The sequence below is a fragment of the Nyctereutes procyonoides genome, unplaced genomic scaffold (assembly GCF_905146905.1).
Source record: "Nyctereutes procyonoides isolate TBG_1078 unplaced genomic scaffold, NYPRO_anot_genome, whole genome shotgun sequence".
In the NCBI taxonomy this organism is placed as follows: Eukaryota; Metazoa; Chordata; class Mammalia; order Carnivora; family Canidae; genus Nyctereutes; species Nyctereutes procyonoides.
Window position 1 is genome coordinate 40,352,877 of NW_026575131.1, and position 16,394 is coordinate 40,369,270.

Below are 16,394 nucleotides of genomic sequence, written 5' to 3' on the forward strand. Positions count from 1 at the left end.
CTCCCCATGCGGAGCCCAATGTGGGACTCAATCACAACCTGTGCCAAAGGCAGATGCTCAACCACTAAGCCACCCAGGCATCTCGAATTTCAACTTTAACATGGTTAATTTTATATGAATATTACAATTTTAAAAGGGGAGGAGGTGTCAGGAAAATGAATCCTAACTCTGTATGTGGACAAAATCTGTCAACTGACAGGCTTTTTTTTTTTTTTAAGGTGCTTAATTAGGGATCCCTGGGTGGCGCAGTGGTTTGGCGCCTGCCTTTGGCCCAGGGCGCGATCCTGGAGACCCGGGATCGAGTCCCATGTGGGGTTCCCGGTGCATGGAGCCTGCTTCTCCCTCTGCCTGTGTCTCTGCCTCTCTCTCTCTCTCTCTCTGTGACTATCATAAATAAATTAAAAAAAAAATAAAAATTTATTAAGGTGCTTAATTAGAGGAAGCTTATATATTTTTTTAATTTTTATGATAGTCACACACACACACAGAGAGAGAGAGAGAGAGAGAGAGAGAGAGAGAGAGAGAGAGGCAGAGACATAGGCAGAGGGAGAAGCAGGCTCCATGAACCAGCAGCCCGACGTGGGACTCGATCCCGGGTCTCCAGGATCGCGCCCTGGGCCAAAGGCAGGCGCTAAATCGCTGCGCCACCCAGGGATCCCCTAGAGGAAGCTTATAAATAAGACTCAAGAATCCCCAAAGCGACCAATGAAGTCAGTCCAATCTCATACTCTCTTAAGGCCCTCTTTCTCTCCGGGTTATGCTATGTCTCAAAAATAAGCAGATTATTTGCCTAGAAACCCAGTGAGGGCATGGTTGACTATTTTATATAGAAACCTTTAATTTGGGACAACAGGGTGGCTCAGTGGTTGAGTGTCTACCTTTGGCTCAGGGTGTGATCCTGAAGTTCCGAGATCAAGTCCCATGTCAGGTTCCCTGCATGGAGCCTGTTTCTCTCTCTGCCTATGTCTCTGCCCCTCTCTCTCTGTGTCTCTCATGAATAATGTGTCTCTCGTGAATAAATAAAATCTTTAAAAAAATCTTAAAAAAAACAAGAAATCTTTAATTAATCCCCTCATTTACAATTCATTTATCTCTTCCAGCCTTTGCCAGTCAAATCAGAGCCCACAATCTCTTCAAAGATCTGCTGGACAAACTGGCTCCTGTGTGTAAGGTCCTCACATGCCAGTCCCCTCAACCTACTCTCTATGTTGTGTTATGAGTTTAAAACATGAATACATACACCTTTACTTTCATTTTCATATTTCAAAATCGAAAACTACCTCTAAATTTACCTCATGCTCTTCATAATCTCTGTGCCTTCCCCAACTCTCCAACCACTGATTTACTTTTTTTTTTTAAGATTTTATTTATTTATTCATGAGAAACACAGAGAGGAGAGAGAGAGAGAGAGAGAGAGAGAGAGAGAGAGGAGAGAGAGAAATTCATTTGACTTGCTTTATTGTGATATTTGCTTTATTACAGTGGTCCTGAAACCCAACCTGCAAGATTTCTGAGGCATGCCTATATATAAGAGAGGCAGAGACACAAGCAGAGGGAGAAGCGGGCTCCATGCAGGGAGCCCGATGTGGGACTCGAGATCCCGGGTCTCCAGGATCACGTCCCGGGCTGAAGGCGGTGCTAAACTGCTGAGCCACCTGGGGTGCCCTACTTTTTTTTTTTTTAAAGATTTTATTTATTTATCCATGAGAGACAGAGATTGAGGCAGAGACATAGGCAGAGGGAGAAGCAGGCTCCCCACAGGGAGTCCGATGCGGGACTCATCCCAGAACCCTAGGACCACGCCCTGACCCAAAGACAGACACTCAACCAGGCGTCTCACTGATTCACTTTACTTCACAATGGGTTTTCATTTTCTAGAATTTTATGACTGAAATCATAAAAAAAAAAAAATCATAAAATATTTACTCTTCCCTCATGCAGCATACTTTTTTGGGATTTACCAATGAGGCTTATGAGCCATTCACTTTTTATACTGCTGAGAGATATGTTGTTTAATAGGCATGCCACTATTTGTTTATTCATCTGTTTGTGGATATTTGGGTTGTTACCAGTTTTTGGCTGTTGCAAATAAAACTGTTACAGACATCTGAATATCAAACAAACAAAGAACTGGGGGGGGGACAAAGGTATGTGAGGGGAGCCAACCATCTTGCAGTAGAAGCCAATGTTAACACACCTTCAAAAAAAGGTCTGATGTGTTCTACATCATAAAATTCAAAACTTTTAAAACATTCACATTGTATTTATGATTGCAGATATTATTAGTCATTTTTATGGCTACTTATCAACAAGGACCAAAGAACCCGCTTTTATCTCGGTAACCAATTACATAGAAAGTTACCGTTAGACATCAAAAATATTACAGGAAAAAAATACAGGAAACCTATCCAACTTGCCAGTATAAGTGTCTTTATCCTAATCCCACTCCAGTTATGAAACCAGTACGCTCTGAACATTGGACACATCGTTTCAGCAGCCAAAGAAAGGACACACTCTTTCCTCCTCACTTTAATAATTGTTTCACAATTCTTTTGTACTTCCACATGAATTCTCCACATGAATATAATGTATAATTTCTTACCTTGCCTCTGAAGATTTTATTATGTCTGCATGAAGTTCAGGTTTCTGTATCAAAATTGACAAAACTAATTCTAAGATGCACACTAAGCTGGAAACCACACATCTACGAGGTATATACTGTCTCTGTTTAGAATTCACTCAGCTTCATGGAAGTCCTTTGACCAGTATACCTTCTATTTACAAATGGGAGAATACAGAAATAGAGGTCTGGGATTAAATTCTCAACTTTTGCATTTATAAACCTAGCTTAGATAGATCAACAACAAGCAACTGTCAAAGAGTTTAAACCCTGGCTTACAAACAACAGTTTTTTTTTTTTTTTTTTTTTTTTTTTTTTTTTTTTTTTTTATTCATGAGAGAGATACAGAGAGAGAGAAGCAGACACACAGGCAGAGGGAGAAGCAGACTCCATGCAGGGAGCTGATGTGGGACTTGATCCTGAGCCTCCAGGATCACACCTTGAGATGAAGGCAGACGCTTAACCACAGAGCCATCCAGATATCCCAAAGTTTCTAATCAGCATAAATACACAGCAAGAACTATGCATAGAGTAGTACAGAGACAGGAATGTCCAACTCTGCCAAGGGAACAGGGAAGGCTCTGTGGGAAAAGGGAGTCAGGGGAAATCCTCAGCTTCCAGCTTGGTGAATGGTGGTATCACCAATCAAGACAGAGAATCCAGGAAGCTAAGTTTGATGGCATTGGAGTTATTTCTTGTAAAAGGAGGCAAGGCAGAATCTACAGATTCTACAAAATGATGGGGAGAGCCTAAAATAAGGGATAAAAGGAATGAGAATGGGTAGAGCATGTACTGGCCAAGAACGAAATTGCTAGTCAAAGAGAGCAACTTTCCCAGATGGAGACCACTCTTTGTTCATGTCTGTAAGAACAGCTCTGTTCTTTTAAACTCTCCAAACCAACCTTTTGTTCACTTTCCTTGCATTTTTCTGTTTATGGTTGATAACTTGTGGTTTTCACCGTAAAACCATTTCATGTGTATAAAGCTTCATGACAGTTCAAAAAAAGGGAACACAACATAAGCTTCATATTCTGACAATTCATGTCAATTTGAGTAATCAAGCCACAGGGCAAACACATTTTAGGAAGAACAAGATGAGAAGCTTCCTGTATTTCACTCTGTACCTGTCTCAAATCTTTCCTTAACACTTCCCTCTTTCAGGCAGAGAAATCTAATCTCAAACTTTTCCTAAGGCAGCAGGGGAAAGGCTAAAGTAAAAAAATGGGGGTGAGGGGGAATGGAACAGAGCACAAGTTGAAGAAAAGTAAGGAGATGCCCAAATAATAATAACTCCAAAATCAACCAAGTACTTCATTAATTAGTGCTGTCAATGCAGGCCCAAGATCAAACCCTGCAGTCAACCAAAAATGTAGAAATAACAGACAGGTACTATGCTCCCCTGCATTCTTTTCCTGGTTCCAATTCAAAATTCATTTTGTGCTATTTTTACTTTTCTTATTAGTGGGCCCCAGGAGAAAGGAACCAGAGGCTTCCAATAAAGGCAACTAACTAACTAAATAAATAAATAAATAAAATCCAAAGTACATGATCCATCTACCACATGCATACTCAGAGACATCATCAGCAATACATCACCTAGAACATTCTTCAATGTGGCTTTTACCCTATAATTGAAAATGCACAATGCTGATGTGTTCTAAGGAATCACAGCAAACATGTGAAAGTAACAATCCCACTGATCTGTACTTGCCCTGCCTCTACCATGACCATTTGTTTCATGCGCCAGGCACTTTACATTATCTCATTTAATGCTGTGAAAGAGGTATTATCATTTTACAGATGAGAAAATTGAATCTTACAGATGTTGAGGAACTTGCCCAAGGTCACACTATATTAAATGGCAAAAAAAGGGAATGGAGCACAACCATCAGATCACTAGCCCAGGCTCTGGCCAAGGCCCCACAGATACAAAGGCCATATTCATGTTCATAGCAATACAACCAGTCCCCAAGAACTGCAACACATAAGTACTTACCTAAATGCCCAATGGTGAAATTTTGAGCAAATTATGCCTCAATACTATGGTTTGATATTCAGCCATTTAAAGTGATTTATGAGAATGAAGTAAAAATGGGGAAATACTTGAAATACAGGCATACCTCATTTCATTGTACTTTGCAGATACTGTATTTTTTAATAAGTCGAAGATTTGTGGTAACTCTGCATCAAGTAACTCTACTGGTACCACTTTTCTAATAGCATTTGCTTTATTTCAGGTCTCTGTGTCACATTTTGGTAACTCCTGCCATACTTCAAGTTTTTTCATTATTATTTTACTTGTTATAGTAATCTATGACAAGTTAACTACAACTCAGTGAAAGCTCAGGTAATGGTTAGCATTTTTTAGCAATAAGGTATTTTTTAATTAAGGTATTCATACTATTTTATAGACACAATACTACTGCATACTTAACAGACTACAGTATAGTGTAAACATAACTTTTTTTTTTTAATTTTTATTTGTTTATGATAGTCACAGAGAGAGAGAGAGAGGCAGAGACATAGGCAGAGGGAGAAGCAGGCTCCATGCGCTGGGAGCCCGACGTGGGATTCGATCCCGGGTCTCCAGGATCGCGCCCTGGGCCAAAGGCAGGCGCCAAACCGCTGCGCCACCCAGGGATCCCTAAACATAACTTTTATATGCACTGGAAAACAAAAAAATTCATTTGACTTGCTTTATTGTGATATTTGCTTTATTACAGTGGTTCTGAAACCCAACCTGCAAGATTTCTGAGGCATGCCTATATATAAGAAAAAAAGCAGAATATAAAAATACATGTATATAACAATTATCAGAATAACATCAACTAGGGCAGGGACCATCTATGTTGTTCGATGCTATTTTTCCAGTGCCTACCACATAGTAAGTGCTCAATAAATATTGGTTGAATGAATTGAAGCACAGTAATATTATGTATGAATATGGGTAAGACCTGAAGGATTCTAAGCAAGGAACAAAACTTTTATTTTAGGTTAATGGAATTATGAAAGATATTTTTTCTTTAAGTACCATAGTAACAGCTCAACAATAAAAGGTTAAATATAAATAAGTTCGGATTAGAACACAAATGTAGATTAAAATCACCCCTTGAGGGGGTGCCTGGGTGGCTCAGCTGGTTGATCAGCCAACTTTTTAAAGGACTTTTTTTTCTAATTTTTATTTATTTATGATAGAGAGAGAGAGAGAGAGAGGCAGAGACATAGGCAGAGGGAGAAGCAGGCTCCATGCACCGGGAGCCTGACGTGGGATTCGATCCCGGGTCTCCAGGATCACGCCCTGGGCCAAAGGCAGGCGCTAAACCACTGCGCCACCCAGGGATCCCGATCAGCCAACTTTTGATTTCAGCTTGGGTGGTGATCTTGGGGTCATGGAGTTGAGGTCTGTGTAGTCAGCTAGGCAGGGAGTCTGCTTGGGATTCTCTCCCTCTCTCTTTGCCCCTCTTCCTGTTTGTGCTCTCTCTAAAATACATCTTAAAATAAAATCACCCCTTGATCACACATGGTTCTTATGATAGTGTGAAAGCAAAAGAAAAAGACTAGATTGAATGCTGGCCTTCAATCTGATGAAGAGCTTCTTTTCTGGAAGGCCATAAACATGTTGTGTGTGGTGCCAGGTGTTCAGTGAGCACACAAAGTCAAAGATGACAATAACCTTTCTAAATTGGCAAGATAGGGACAACTGGAACACTAGTTGTACTTAGGCAATTCTCAATGTCACTCTGGACATTCTTCATCTCCCTTTAAAAAATAAATTTGTACATAGTAAAACAAACATCAGATTTCCAAACTAAAGCATCATGAATTATGTCAACACACCCACTAACAACCAACTATTTCAAACACAGGAATTTAATCTAGATTCTACTGAGATACAGGCATGCAAAGAAACCTGACATCAGGTGATAAAAATAGAAATCAGATGGCTGCTCCGCACACAAACACTCAAGTGTTACCAGGCCCAACTTGAGGATACTTTCCCATTGATAGTAATAAAAAAATAATAATAATAATTACAATTAACAAATATGCAAATAAAAAGGTTTAAAATCCCACTATATCAAAATACAAAAAAGTTGATTTAGTAAGTAAAATTGTTTTCCAGATATTATGTAGAAATTTGGTGCCACTTAAACGAAAGACTAAGTATAAGGCATTCCGTGAAGAACATCAATTGCTCACATTACCAGTAACAAATGCATAGAAACAAGACTGTTTTGACCATGAGGCTATAAAGACTTCCATACTTCAAGTCAGAAGCCCTGAAAACTAATTATGCTTCATCCACAAAGAGGAAAAATGATCCACCGAAGAAGAGTCATAAAAGAGATTTTCCAGCCACATTTTGCTGAATATCAAACGCTAGATTTAAAATAAATTCAAGCAAGGGAGTGGAAAATGTAACATTTTCCCAGCTCTACTGTAGTTAACACAGCAATTCATAAAGCAAGAATTGTAGTAAAAGTGCTCATTATAACCAGCTTATTTCTCCAATCCCATCTGAGGAACACCCAGGCTTAAGAAGTGAACAGTGCAATTCAGCACTGAAGAGGTTTAAAGAAATCTGTTCCTTTCCTCCAGTGGTAAAGAGACCTCAGGTTGCATTCACAATCTTCCACATTTTACTCCCTTTAGCCTGTACTCTTAGTCTCCCACTCTAGCTTAGAAGGTAACTTGCCTGCCCCCACGGCTTACTGACCCATTGGGCTTGGATTCACTGCCCTTCCACTCCACCTTCAAGGTTCTCCCATAACACAGAGCTGATAGCTTACTTTTGTCCCATTAGACCAGATCTAGCCTAAAGTGGAATTATTTCTTCTTTCTTATGCATTTGGGTAGGGCCCTGAACCACACTCCTCTCCTGCCCACATCCTAACGTGCTGCTGACAGGAGGAGCAAAGCATGTGGGAGACTCTTCTGGCCCATCATAAATAAAAGCCAGCCTGAGGCTGATCCCTTTCTGAGCAGCCTGATAGCAAATGCCTCAGGAGTTTCATAGAATAGTACTAATAGGATTCACTGAAGCCAAAATTCTTCTTGGCTAATTGCTGCACATTTTGCAATAAAAATGGCTGTTATTACTAGAAAAGGCCTATTATTACTAGAAAAGGCCTATCTCATCTATAACAATAACACTCAAATAATCTTTGTGTGAGTTTCATATAAAAATAAAGTGTTTTAAAAAGAGAACTTTGGGGATCCCTGGGTGGCGCAGCGGTTTGGCGCCTGCCTTTGGCCCAGGGCGCGATCCTGGAGACCCGGGATCGAATCCCACGTCGGGCTCCCGGTGCATGGAGCCTGCTTCTCCCTCTGCCTGTATCTCTGCTTCTCTCTCTCTCTCTGTGTGACTATCATAAATAAATTAAAAAAAAAAATACCCTTAAAAAAATGAAAAATAAAAAGAGAACTTTGTTTTCCTTAAAGACTTTCCTTAAGACATACATAATAACTACAAAATATTTGTCAGAGATTTTTCCCCCTTCTACAACATCATATCTCACCTGGCAATCATCTAACCTCTAATGACTACAGTTGATACTTGAACAACATGGGTTTAAACTGCACAGAGCCACTTACGCACAAATCTTTTACAATGTAATACTGTAAATGTCTTTTCCTTATGATTTCAACATTTTCTTTTCATCATCATATTTTATTGTAAGAATCCAGTATATAATACATCTAACATACAGAACATGTGTTAATTGACTGTTTCTGCTATTGGTAAGGCTTCCAATCAACAGTAAACTACTAGTATTAAGTTTTGGGGGAGGGCAGCCCAGGTGGCTCAGCGGTTTAGCGCCGCCCTGAGTCCAGGGTGTGATCCTGGAGACCTGGGATCGAGTCCCACATTGGGCTACCTGCATGGAGCTTGTTTCTCCCTCTGCCTGTGTTTCTCCCTCTGCCTCTCTTCTCTCTGTCTCTCACGAGTAAATAAATAAAATCTTAAAAAAAAAAAAAAAGTTTTGGAGGAGTCAAGAAAGTTATAAATGGATTCTTGGCAGTGTGGGGTTGGCACCCCTAATCCCCATCATTGTTCAAGGGTCAATTGTATTCTATCTGTGTAAGATGATAGCTCATTCTAAAAACAATGCTTCCATTTTGCCATATTTGAAAACCAGTAGTTTCCTCACAATACCAGATAAGCATTTTCTCTGTTGTCTGTTCTTAGCCCTTAATCTGATTTCCTGGGCACTCTCCTTTCTCAATTAATGATCTAATTCATGGGATTTGTCTCACAACACATATAGAAAGTTACCCTGATACCAAGGCCCTTGACTAAACCAAAAACCCAGTGCCCAATTGGAATTTTAATATTTAAGAGATATCAAATCTCAAAAGGCAATAAAAGGGTCAATTTTATGCTGGACGACAGCTCATCCATAGGCAACTGCCAACACACAAACAAAACAAATAAAACAGACATGACTATCAGTGAAAAAGTCGAGCCAGTCCTCAAACTTAGCTTCCATTCATAAACAACTGTTCATATGGCTATAATTTTAAACCACAAACATGTCATATTTTCTACCAGCCAAATAACACCTAAATCATATGAAAGAATTAAATATTTCAATATGTCGCAGAATTGTACAAACAGCACCATGACCAATAGGGGACATCAGTAGTAATCTGAATGATCACCATTAATCTCCACTCTCAGATACACATGCAACAGGGGAGCTAGAGCCAAAGCACCAATAAACACCATTCTATAAATGCAGCCCTCCCGTCCCATGAGATATTAATTACAAAAATAAAAACATTAGTTTTTATCCAGACTGAAAAAGGAAGATTGTATGTGATCCCTCTCTTTTACTCTCAACCAGGCTATTTTTGCCTAGTCTCTTCCTGAACTACTTAAAATATCACTGAGTCCCTTTATGTGCAGCCAAGCCACCAAAAGAGCCAGGACCCTTGCTGCCCAGCCCCAGAAAGAAAATGGTTATTAGCATGCTTCTCAGTGAGGTCTAGGGAGGGGGAAAAATCTTTTACTGTGATCTAAATTTTCATGGACTATTTTCCCCCCTTTGCCCCATTTTTCTCTTTAATCCTTTCCTTGTGTTTCAACTTTCTTTTTATTTCTTCATCTCTATACCAAGTTCTTTTTGCTCCTTCTTTTCATGCTCTTGACGGTCAGAACAATGCCTTTTCATGACAGCAGAGATGTACAGCAGAGGGACTAGGAAATCTGACTCACACCAACAGCATCAGCTATTGTTATCAACAGCTGACAAAATTCACGGTATCCATGAAATTATTCAACACTATTAAGGAGGAAACACTGTGACAGGAATGATGGGGAAGAAAAGGTATAAAGCAGTTTGTGCCCTCCATGAAGTGACAATCTAGTTGGAGAGATCATGCAAAAATACACGAAAAGTTAAACAACATAAAGCTGTTCAAAGACTGCAGTATGTGCTCTAATATACATGAGTTGTAATGTTCAGGCACTGAGAACAAAGGAGGGTACAACCACTGTGTTGCAGGGTCTCAAGAAAGCTTCCTTGGGGGAAAAGTACGAGCTAGACTCTGAAGGAGCCCTGAGGGGATAAAAAGTGAGGAAGCTAAGGGAGGCCTTTCTATTGGGAGAAGACTTTTCAGAGGGCTGACCCTGAATTAGCTTAATAATAAGGAAGAATGTAAAATGGTAAATGTTACGTTACATGTATTTTACCACAATTTAAAAAAAAAATGAGGATAGGTTTCTGGGCTCCTCAATTGTCTCTTACAGGGTAGGAAATTCAGCACAGAGGGCCTGACAAACACAATTCTTTTTTTTTTTTTAAGATTTATTTATTTATTTATGAGAGAGAGAGAGAGAGAGAGAGGTGCAGAGACACAGGCAGAGGGAGAAGCAGGCTCCATGCCTGGAGCCCGATGCGGGACTCGATCCCAAGACTCCAGGATCGCGCCCTGGGCCAAAGGCAGGCGCCAAGCCGCTGAGCTACCCAGGGATCCCCGACAAACACAATTCTTATGCATAGATGAGAACATCTGATGAACTTAGTCAACTGATACTGTCCAGCATATAGCCACACACCTAATGATACCTTTTCTAATTTTAAATACCAACACTATAAATAAATAAATAAATAAATAAATAAATACATACATACATACATACATACATACATACATACATACCAACACTGTATGACCTGACAATACAGTTAAAGCAAAAGAAACTAGCTGACCAGATAAAGAGGTGTCTGTGAGGAAGAGATCTGATGCCTTTTCTATCAGGGAAATGTCCTCTAGAAACAGAGGTCCCAGTAGCTTTGCTAAAGCTATAGTGTAGAAAGCCCAAATCCAGGGGTTCCAATGGGTCTCCGTTCTTCAATTTTTTGCTGAACACAAGGAGAGGAAGTCTGCAATACTTCCAGGAGCAAATCACAAAAAAAGCTGTATATTTCAACTTCCCACGAGCTGCTAATAAAGCCCTGAGTATCTAAATCCAAGGTATTAGTGAATCTTTGCTGACTATGGGGGGTGGGGGGGAAATCCCTAAAATAGATAAAATAGTAGATAATAGTAGATAAAGCAGCTTTTATAGAAATCACACACAACACACCTTAGTTACTTTCATTTAAATAACAAGAAAATTATGTGGATTAAATCATGCCAAAGTGTCCTTGACCTTCACTTTAAACAAATTAACAAGATCCATATAACAGTTCCTGAAGAAAGGGCAGTGAAAACAGTGAAATAAGAGAAATGGCCCCACTTTCACATAATGGCCGACAGAAGAGAAAGAAACATGCTGGGATACTGTCTAAATGCCCATAAAAATATTCATAGTACACAATGTTTTATGTGAGTATACTATGTACTAGTCTAATATTGCATAGCACGAAACATACGTGGTGAAGACAATAACCGGCCTGAAGTGCAAGAATGAAAAACATGCTAGCTTAATTGTTAAAAATAAGATTTTTGCAGGAATAAACAACTCTTTAAAATTTCCACAGAACACCCCCAAAATCAAGGAGATACAAGCTAAAATATCTTTCAACATTAGACATTAGCACATGAAACAACGGAGTTCAATCAGACCAGAGGCACACCCTGGGCACCTCTCAAGACATCTGCCAGAAACTCACACATAGTTGTGTACAGGATGGTGATTCTGAGGCTTAATTATATCTTATCTCATAAAGTTTCACAAGACTCACTTTCTGAAACCAGTGTTAACCTACATAATTCTGCTTCAGTGTACTTCCAATCTATCCTGAATCTACCCCATTCTTCCTTTCCAATCCTTAATGGTTAGGAATTTGAGGGTCTTAAATATGCATATTTTAGAAAACAAGGTAAAGCATTAAATGTGTCCAACCAATCCAACATATACCTAAATTTGGTTTCACTTACAGCGCCATTCAATCAATCAATGTGGAGGAGACATCAGTTAGCAACAGCTCATATTTAGATTTAATTAGGGTAAATTACACTTGAAATTGACAACATTGCTCACCTTTAGGACAGAGGCTAAGCTGGTCATGTGCTCATTGAGGGCACCCTCGGACTCCTTGTAGGTCAAGCAGGTGAACTGGTACTCCTCAGGATCAAAGGCATCGGCCCCCTGCTGCTCCACATCGCTGGCTACTCCCACGTAATAGTCCTCTATGTCCCCTGGGTCCTCATCCTCTTCTTCCTCCTCACAATTTGGGTCATAGTCCTCTTCATTGCTGTCAGATCCCTGGCTATTCATGTCCACAGACATCTTAGCATCCAGCCAAGTTGCAGATCAGGAAAGCAGTTTTTTCCCTCCCCCCAAACTTTACCACTTTCTCAAATGCATTAGTGTTTTTTGTCTTCTAAGGAAGGAAAAGAAAAAAAATAGTGTTACTTACTTTCACTATGAGAAATTATAACAGTAACCACTCAAGAATAAAATAGCATAGCCTGGTCCTACCCCCATTATGGCCTATGCCAACTCTAGTCCCATATAGGAAATGTCACCATCATCTCCCTACCCAGGCTTATCTAAAGAAACTCTCTCCTTGAGGGGCAGAAGCAGCTAATAATGGTAATTTCACATGAAGGGCCTGGCATGAAAGAGTCAGGAAGGCTGTCTGCTCTATGTCAAGGGGTCAAATTCCCACTGACTTATCCTTCCTGCAGGAATCCTTAAGAAAGAGGCACATCCCCACAGTTGGAGGCCCACAGGGGAAGAAACCTAAAGGCTGAGCTACCAAAATTTAAAATCTCTTTGCTAATTATGCCCTACTAAGTAATGACACACACAGTATACAAATGACACAGTTCCTTCCCACTACAATGTCCATGAAAAGAACACCACTCTTTCACAAATATCACTCTCAGATGTCTAGAAAACAGGTACATGGTGAGTAAAGAAAACATAAAAGCTACAAAGTTTTTCAACATCCTCCTCTAGTCTGCAAAGTTAAGTGATTTTTCAGGGTTTTTTTTTCCAGTTTTAAAGGATTTTACTGATCCTTTAAAAACGGTACTTTGATGCAAAGAAATTGATCCAATAGTGAAGGAAAACTATAGATATACAGAGATTGTGGTAAATAGCCATTAACTTTTCTGCATAAGTACTATACTTCAAGATCATCTGCAAAAAAACAGTATTTAGTGATTTTTTTTTTAAAGATTGTATTTATTTATTCATGAGAGACACAGAGAGAGGCAGAGACATAGGCAGAGGAAGAAACAGGCTCCCTGTGGAGAGCCTGACGTGAGACTCGATCCCAGGACTCCAGGATCATGATCTGAGCTGAAGGCAGACGCTCAACCACAGCCACTCAGGTGCCCCTTAAGTAGTGATCTAAATCTAAAAACTAGTTAAACAGCTGCCTCTGGCTCAGGTCACAATCTCAGGCCCTGGGATTGAGCCCCAAGTTAGATTCCCTGCTCAGTGGGGAGCCTGCTTCTCCCTCTCCCTCTGCCCCTCCCCCAGTTGTGTGCATGCTCTCTATTAATAAATTTTTAAAATCTAAAAGCTAATAAATAAATAAATCTAAAAGCTAATAGAACTTTAAAATGCAAGAGCAGCTGTATTGGATGGTATATAACTAACTTTCATAGCCAAATCTAGATTAAATATAAAAGTATATATAAAGTCTATTTGAAATAGATAATCTCTCAAGGGAGTGCCTGGGTGGCTGAGTAGGTTAAGTGTCCAACTCTTGACTTCAGTTCAGGTGAAGTTCTCAGGACAGTGAGATCAGCAGGGAGTCTGCCTGAGATTCTCTCCCTCTCCCTCTGCCCCTCCACCTGCTCTCACCATGCGCACTTTCTCTCTCTAAAAAAATAAAAATATATTTTTTTAAATCCTTTTTCTTTTACCGATTTTTTTTAAATCGGTTTTTTTTAAAGATTTATTTAGGACAGCCCGGGTGGCTCAGTGGTTTAGTGCCACCTTCAGTCCAGGGCATGATCCTGGAGTCTTGGGATTGAGTCCCACGTCGGGCTCCCTGCATGGAGCCTGCTTTTCCCTCTGCCTGTGTCTCTGCCTCTCTCTCTCTCTCTCTGTCTCTACAAATAAATAAATAAAATCTTAAAAAAAAAATAAAAATAAATAAAGATTTATTTATTTATTCATGAGAGACACAGACTGAGAAGAAAGGCAGAGACATAGAGGGAGAAGCAAGCTCCTCGCAGGGAGTCCGATGCAGGACTCGATCCCGGATCCCGAGATCACAACCTGAGCCAAAGGCAGATGCCCAACCGCTGACCCACCCAGGTGTCCCAATAAAATAATCTTAAAGAAAAAAAGAATCTGTCAAAAAAAAAACATAATTAAGACAAAAAATAAAAATTAAATACATTAAAATAAATGTGTAAAAAAATCCCAAGTGTGCTGAACATATAACCAGTCCAAAGTACTACAGAGCCACGTTTTAATATTATAAAAATATCAGTGAATCTAAGTTTGACATGCTAACCATAAGTACTCAGTTTTAAAAAAATCATATTGTGCTCGCTTCGGCAGCACATATACTAAAAAAATCATATTAATGAGACAGCAGTAATATAATTTTGCAATTTGACTTTTAATGAATTGTCTTATATGGTACAACCAACTAATTACAAATGAAGTACGGTACTTCTCCTTTAGAAGAAAAAGTTAATCTTTAAAATAAAAATACCTGTAATGCTTGAAGATCTTTCCAGATGTCACCCCAAATATTCTATGTCATATAATTTCCATCTAAAATGAAAAGAGAAAATTCTATTTATATTTTTGAAGTTGGTACCCTGGTTTTGCAAATTAATTTTTTAAAAAGCAAAGACATGTAAAAGAATAAGCAGCAAGGGGCCAAAGTAACTATGAAATTATTTTCTTATAAATCCCACAGAAACACGTACATCATTATAATGAAAAGAGTTACACAACCTTCTAATAAAGAAAGCATCAAAGTAAACAGCCAATAATAATTTAACCTGGAATACTAGTGATGTAAATAGATACCCAATTCCCTCCCTCAGTTTGAAAACCCACTACCTTATTTCTCCTATTGTTCAGATTCCCTAAATTACCATCACAATTTCTTTCTTTTTTTTTAAAGATTTTATTTACTTATTCATGAGAGACACACAGAGAGAGAGAGGCAGAGACACAGGCAGAGGGAGAAACAGGCCCCATGCAGGAAGCCTGATGCAGGACTCGATCCCAGGACTCCAGGATCACGCCCTGGACTGAAGGCGCTAAACCGCTGAGCCACCCGGCTGCCCTACAATCACAATTTCAATCCTAAATGCTACATACAAGTGGACAAATTAAATTGCAACTGACTTAAAGTGAGAATTTTAGTATAAAGTCATTTCCATGGTAGTAATCTAACAGAATATTTCATATCTCACCTTACTCACGATAAAGTTATTTTGAAATTAAAAATGTTCCCAATAGGATGCCCACTAGGCAATATTAACACCCATCTGCCACCTCTTCTGACATGTTCAAAGGCCATTTGACCTGCTTGGAGATACAGATCCCACTATTCAAGACTGAATAAATACTACTTGCTTACTCAATTAGAAATCTTATGTCTAGGGATCCCTGGGTGGCGCAGCGGTTTAGCGCCTGCCTTTGGCCCAGGGCGCGATCCCGGAGACCCGGGATCGAATCCCACGTCGGGCTTCCGGTGCATGGAGCCTGCTTCTCCCTCTGCCTGTGTCTCTACCTCTCTCTCTCTCTGTCTGTGACTATCATAAATAAATAAAATTAAAAAAAAAAAAAGAAATCTTATGTCTATTTCTTTTTTTCTTTTTTAAGATTTTATTTATTTATTCATGAGAGACACAGAGAAAGAGGGGCAGAGACACAGGCAGAGGGAGAAGCAGGCTCCATGTAGGGAGCCGGATGCGAGACTCGATCCCAGGTCTCCAGGATCACACCCCTGGCCAAAGGCGGCACTAAACTGCTGAGCCACTGGGGCTGCCCTCTATTTCTTTTTTTTTTTTTTAAAGATTTATTTATTTATTTATTCATGAGAGACACAGAGAGGCAGAGACACAGGCAGAGGGAGAAGCAGGCTCCATGCAGGGAGCCCGATGTGGGACTCGATCCTGGGTCCCCAGGATCATGCCCTGGGCTAAAGGCAGACGCCAAGCCACTGAGCCACCCAGGGATCCCTCTATTTCTTTATCCTTTAAGATTTCGTGGAAAATCAGAACTTATAACTTCCCCCCCCCAAAAAAATACTTCAAACATAGACTGGTAAATATAAATTTAATGAAAATCAAAGTCCAAACAATGATTACGGAAGATTATTTCTAAAATATT

At 39.7% G+C, this 16,394-nt stretch overlaps 1 protein-coding gene across 2 annotated transcripts in view; it reads right to left on the reverse strand.

Moving 5' to 3' along the window:
* The window catches only part of ARIH2 (ariadne RBR E3 ubiquitin protein ligase 2), a 52,952-nt gene that overhangs the window by 34,605 nt on the left and 1,953 nt on the right, over positions 1–16,394 (reverse strand). The window contains exons 2-3 of one of the 2 annotated variants that reach the window (XM_055343110.1): positions 14,758–14,819; positions 12,114–12,456 (exon numbers count right to left, since the gene is read on the reverse strand). In XM_055343110.1, the coding sequence (XP_055199085.1) occupies positions 12,114–12,362 (249 nt within the window). In that variant the 5' untranslated portion in view covers positions 12,363–12,456; positions 14,758–14,819. Of the gene's footprint in view, positions 1–12,113; positions 12,457–14,757; positions 14,820–16,394 lie in introns of those variants that run through there. The other variant, XM_055343111.1, reaches the window with a different exon arrangement.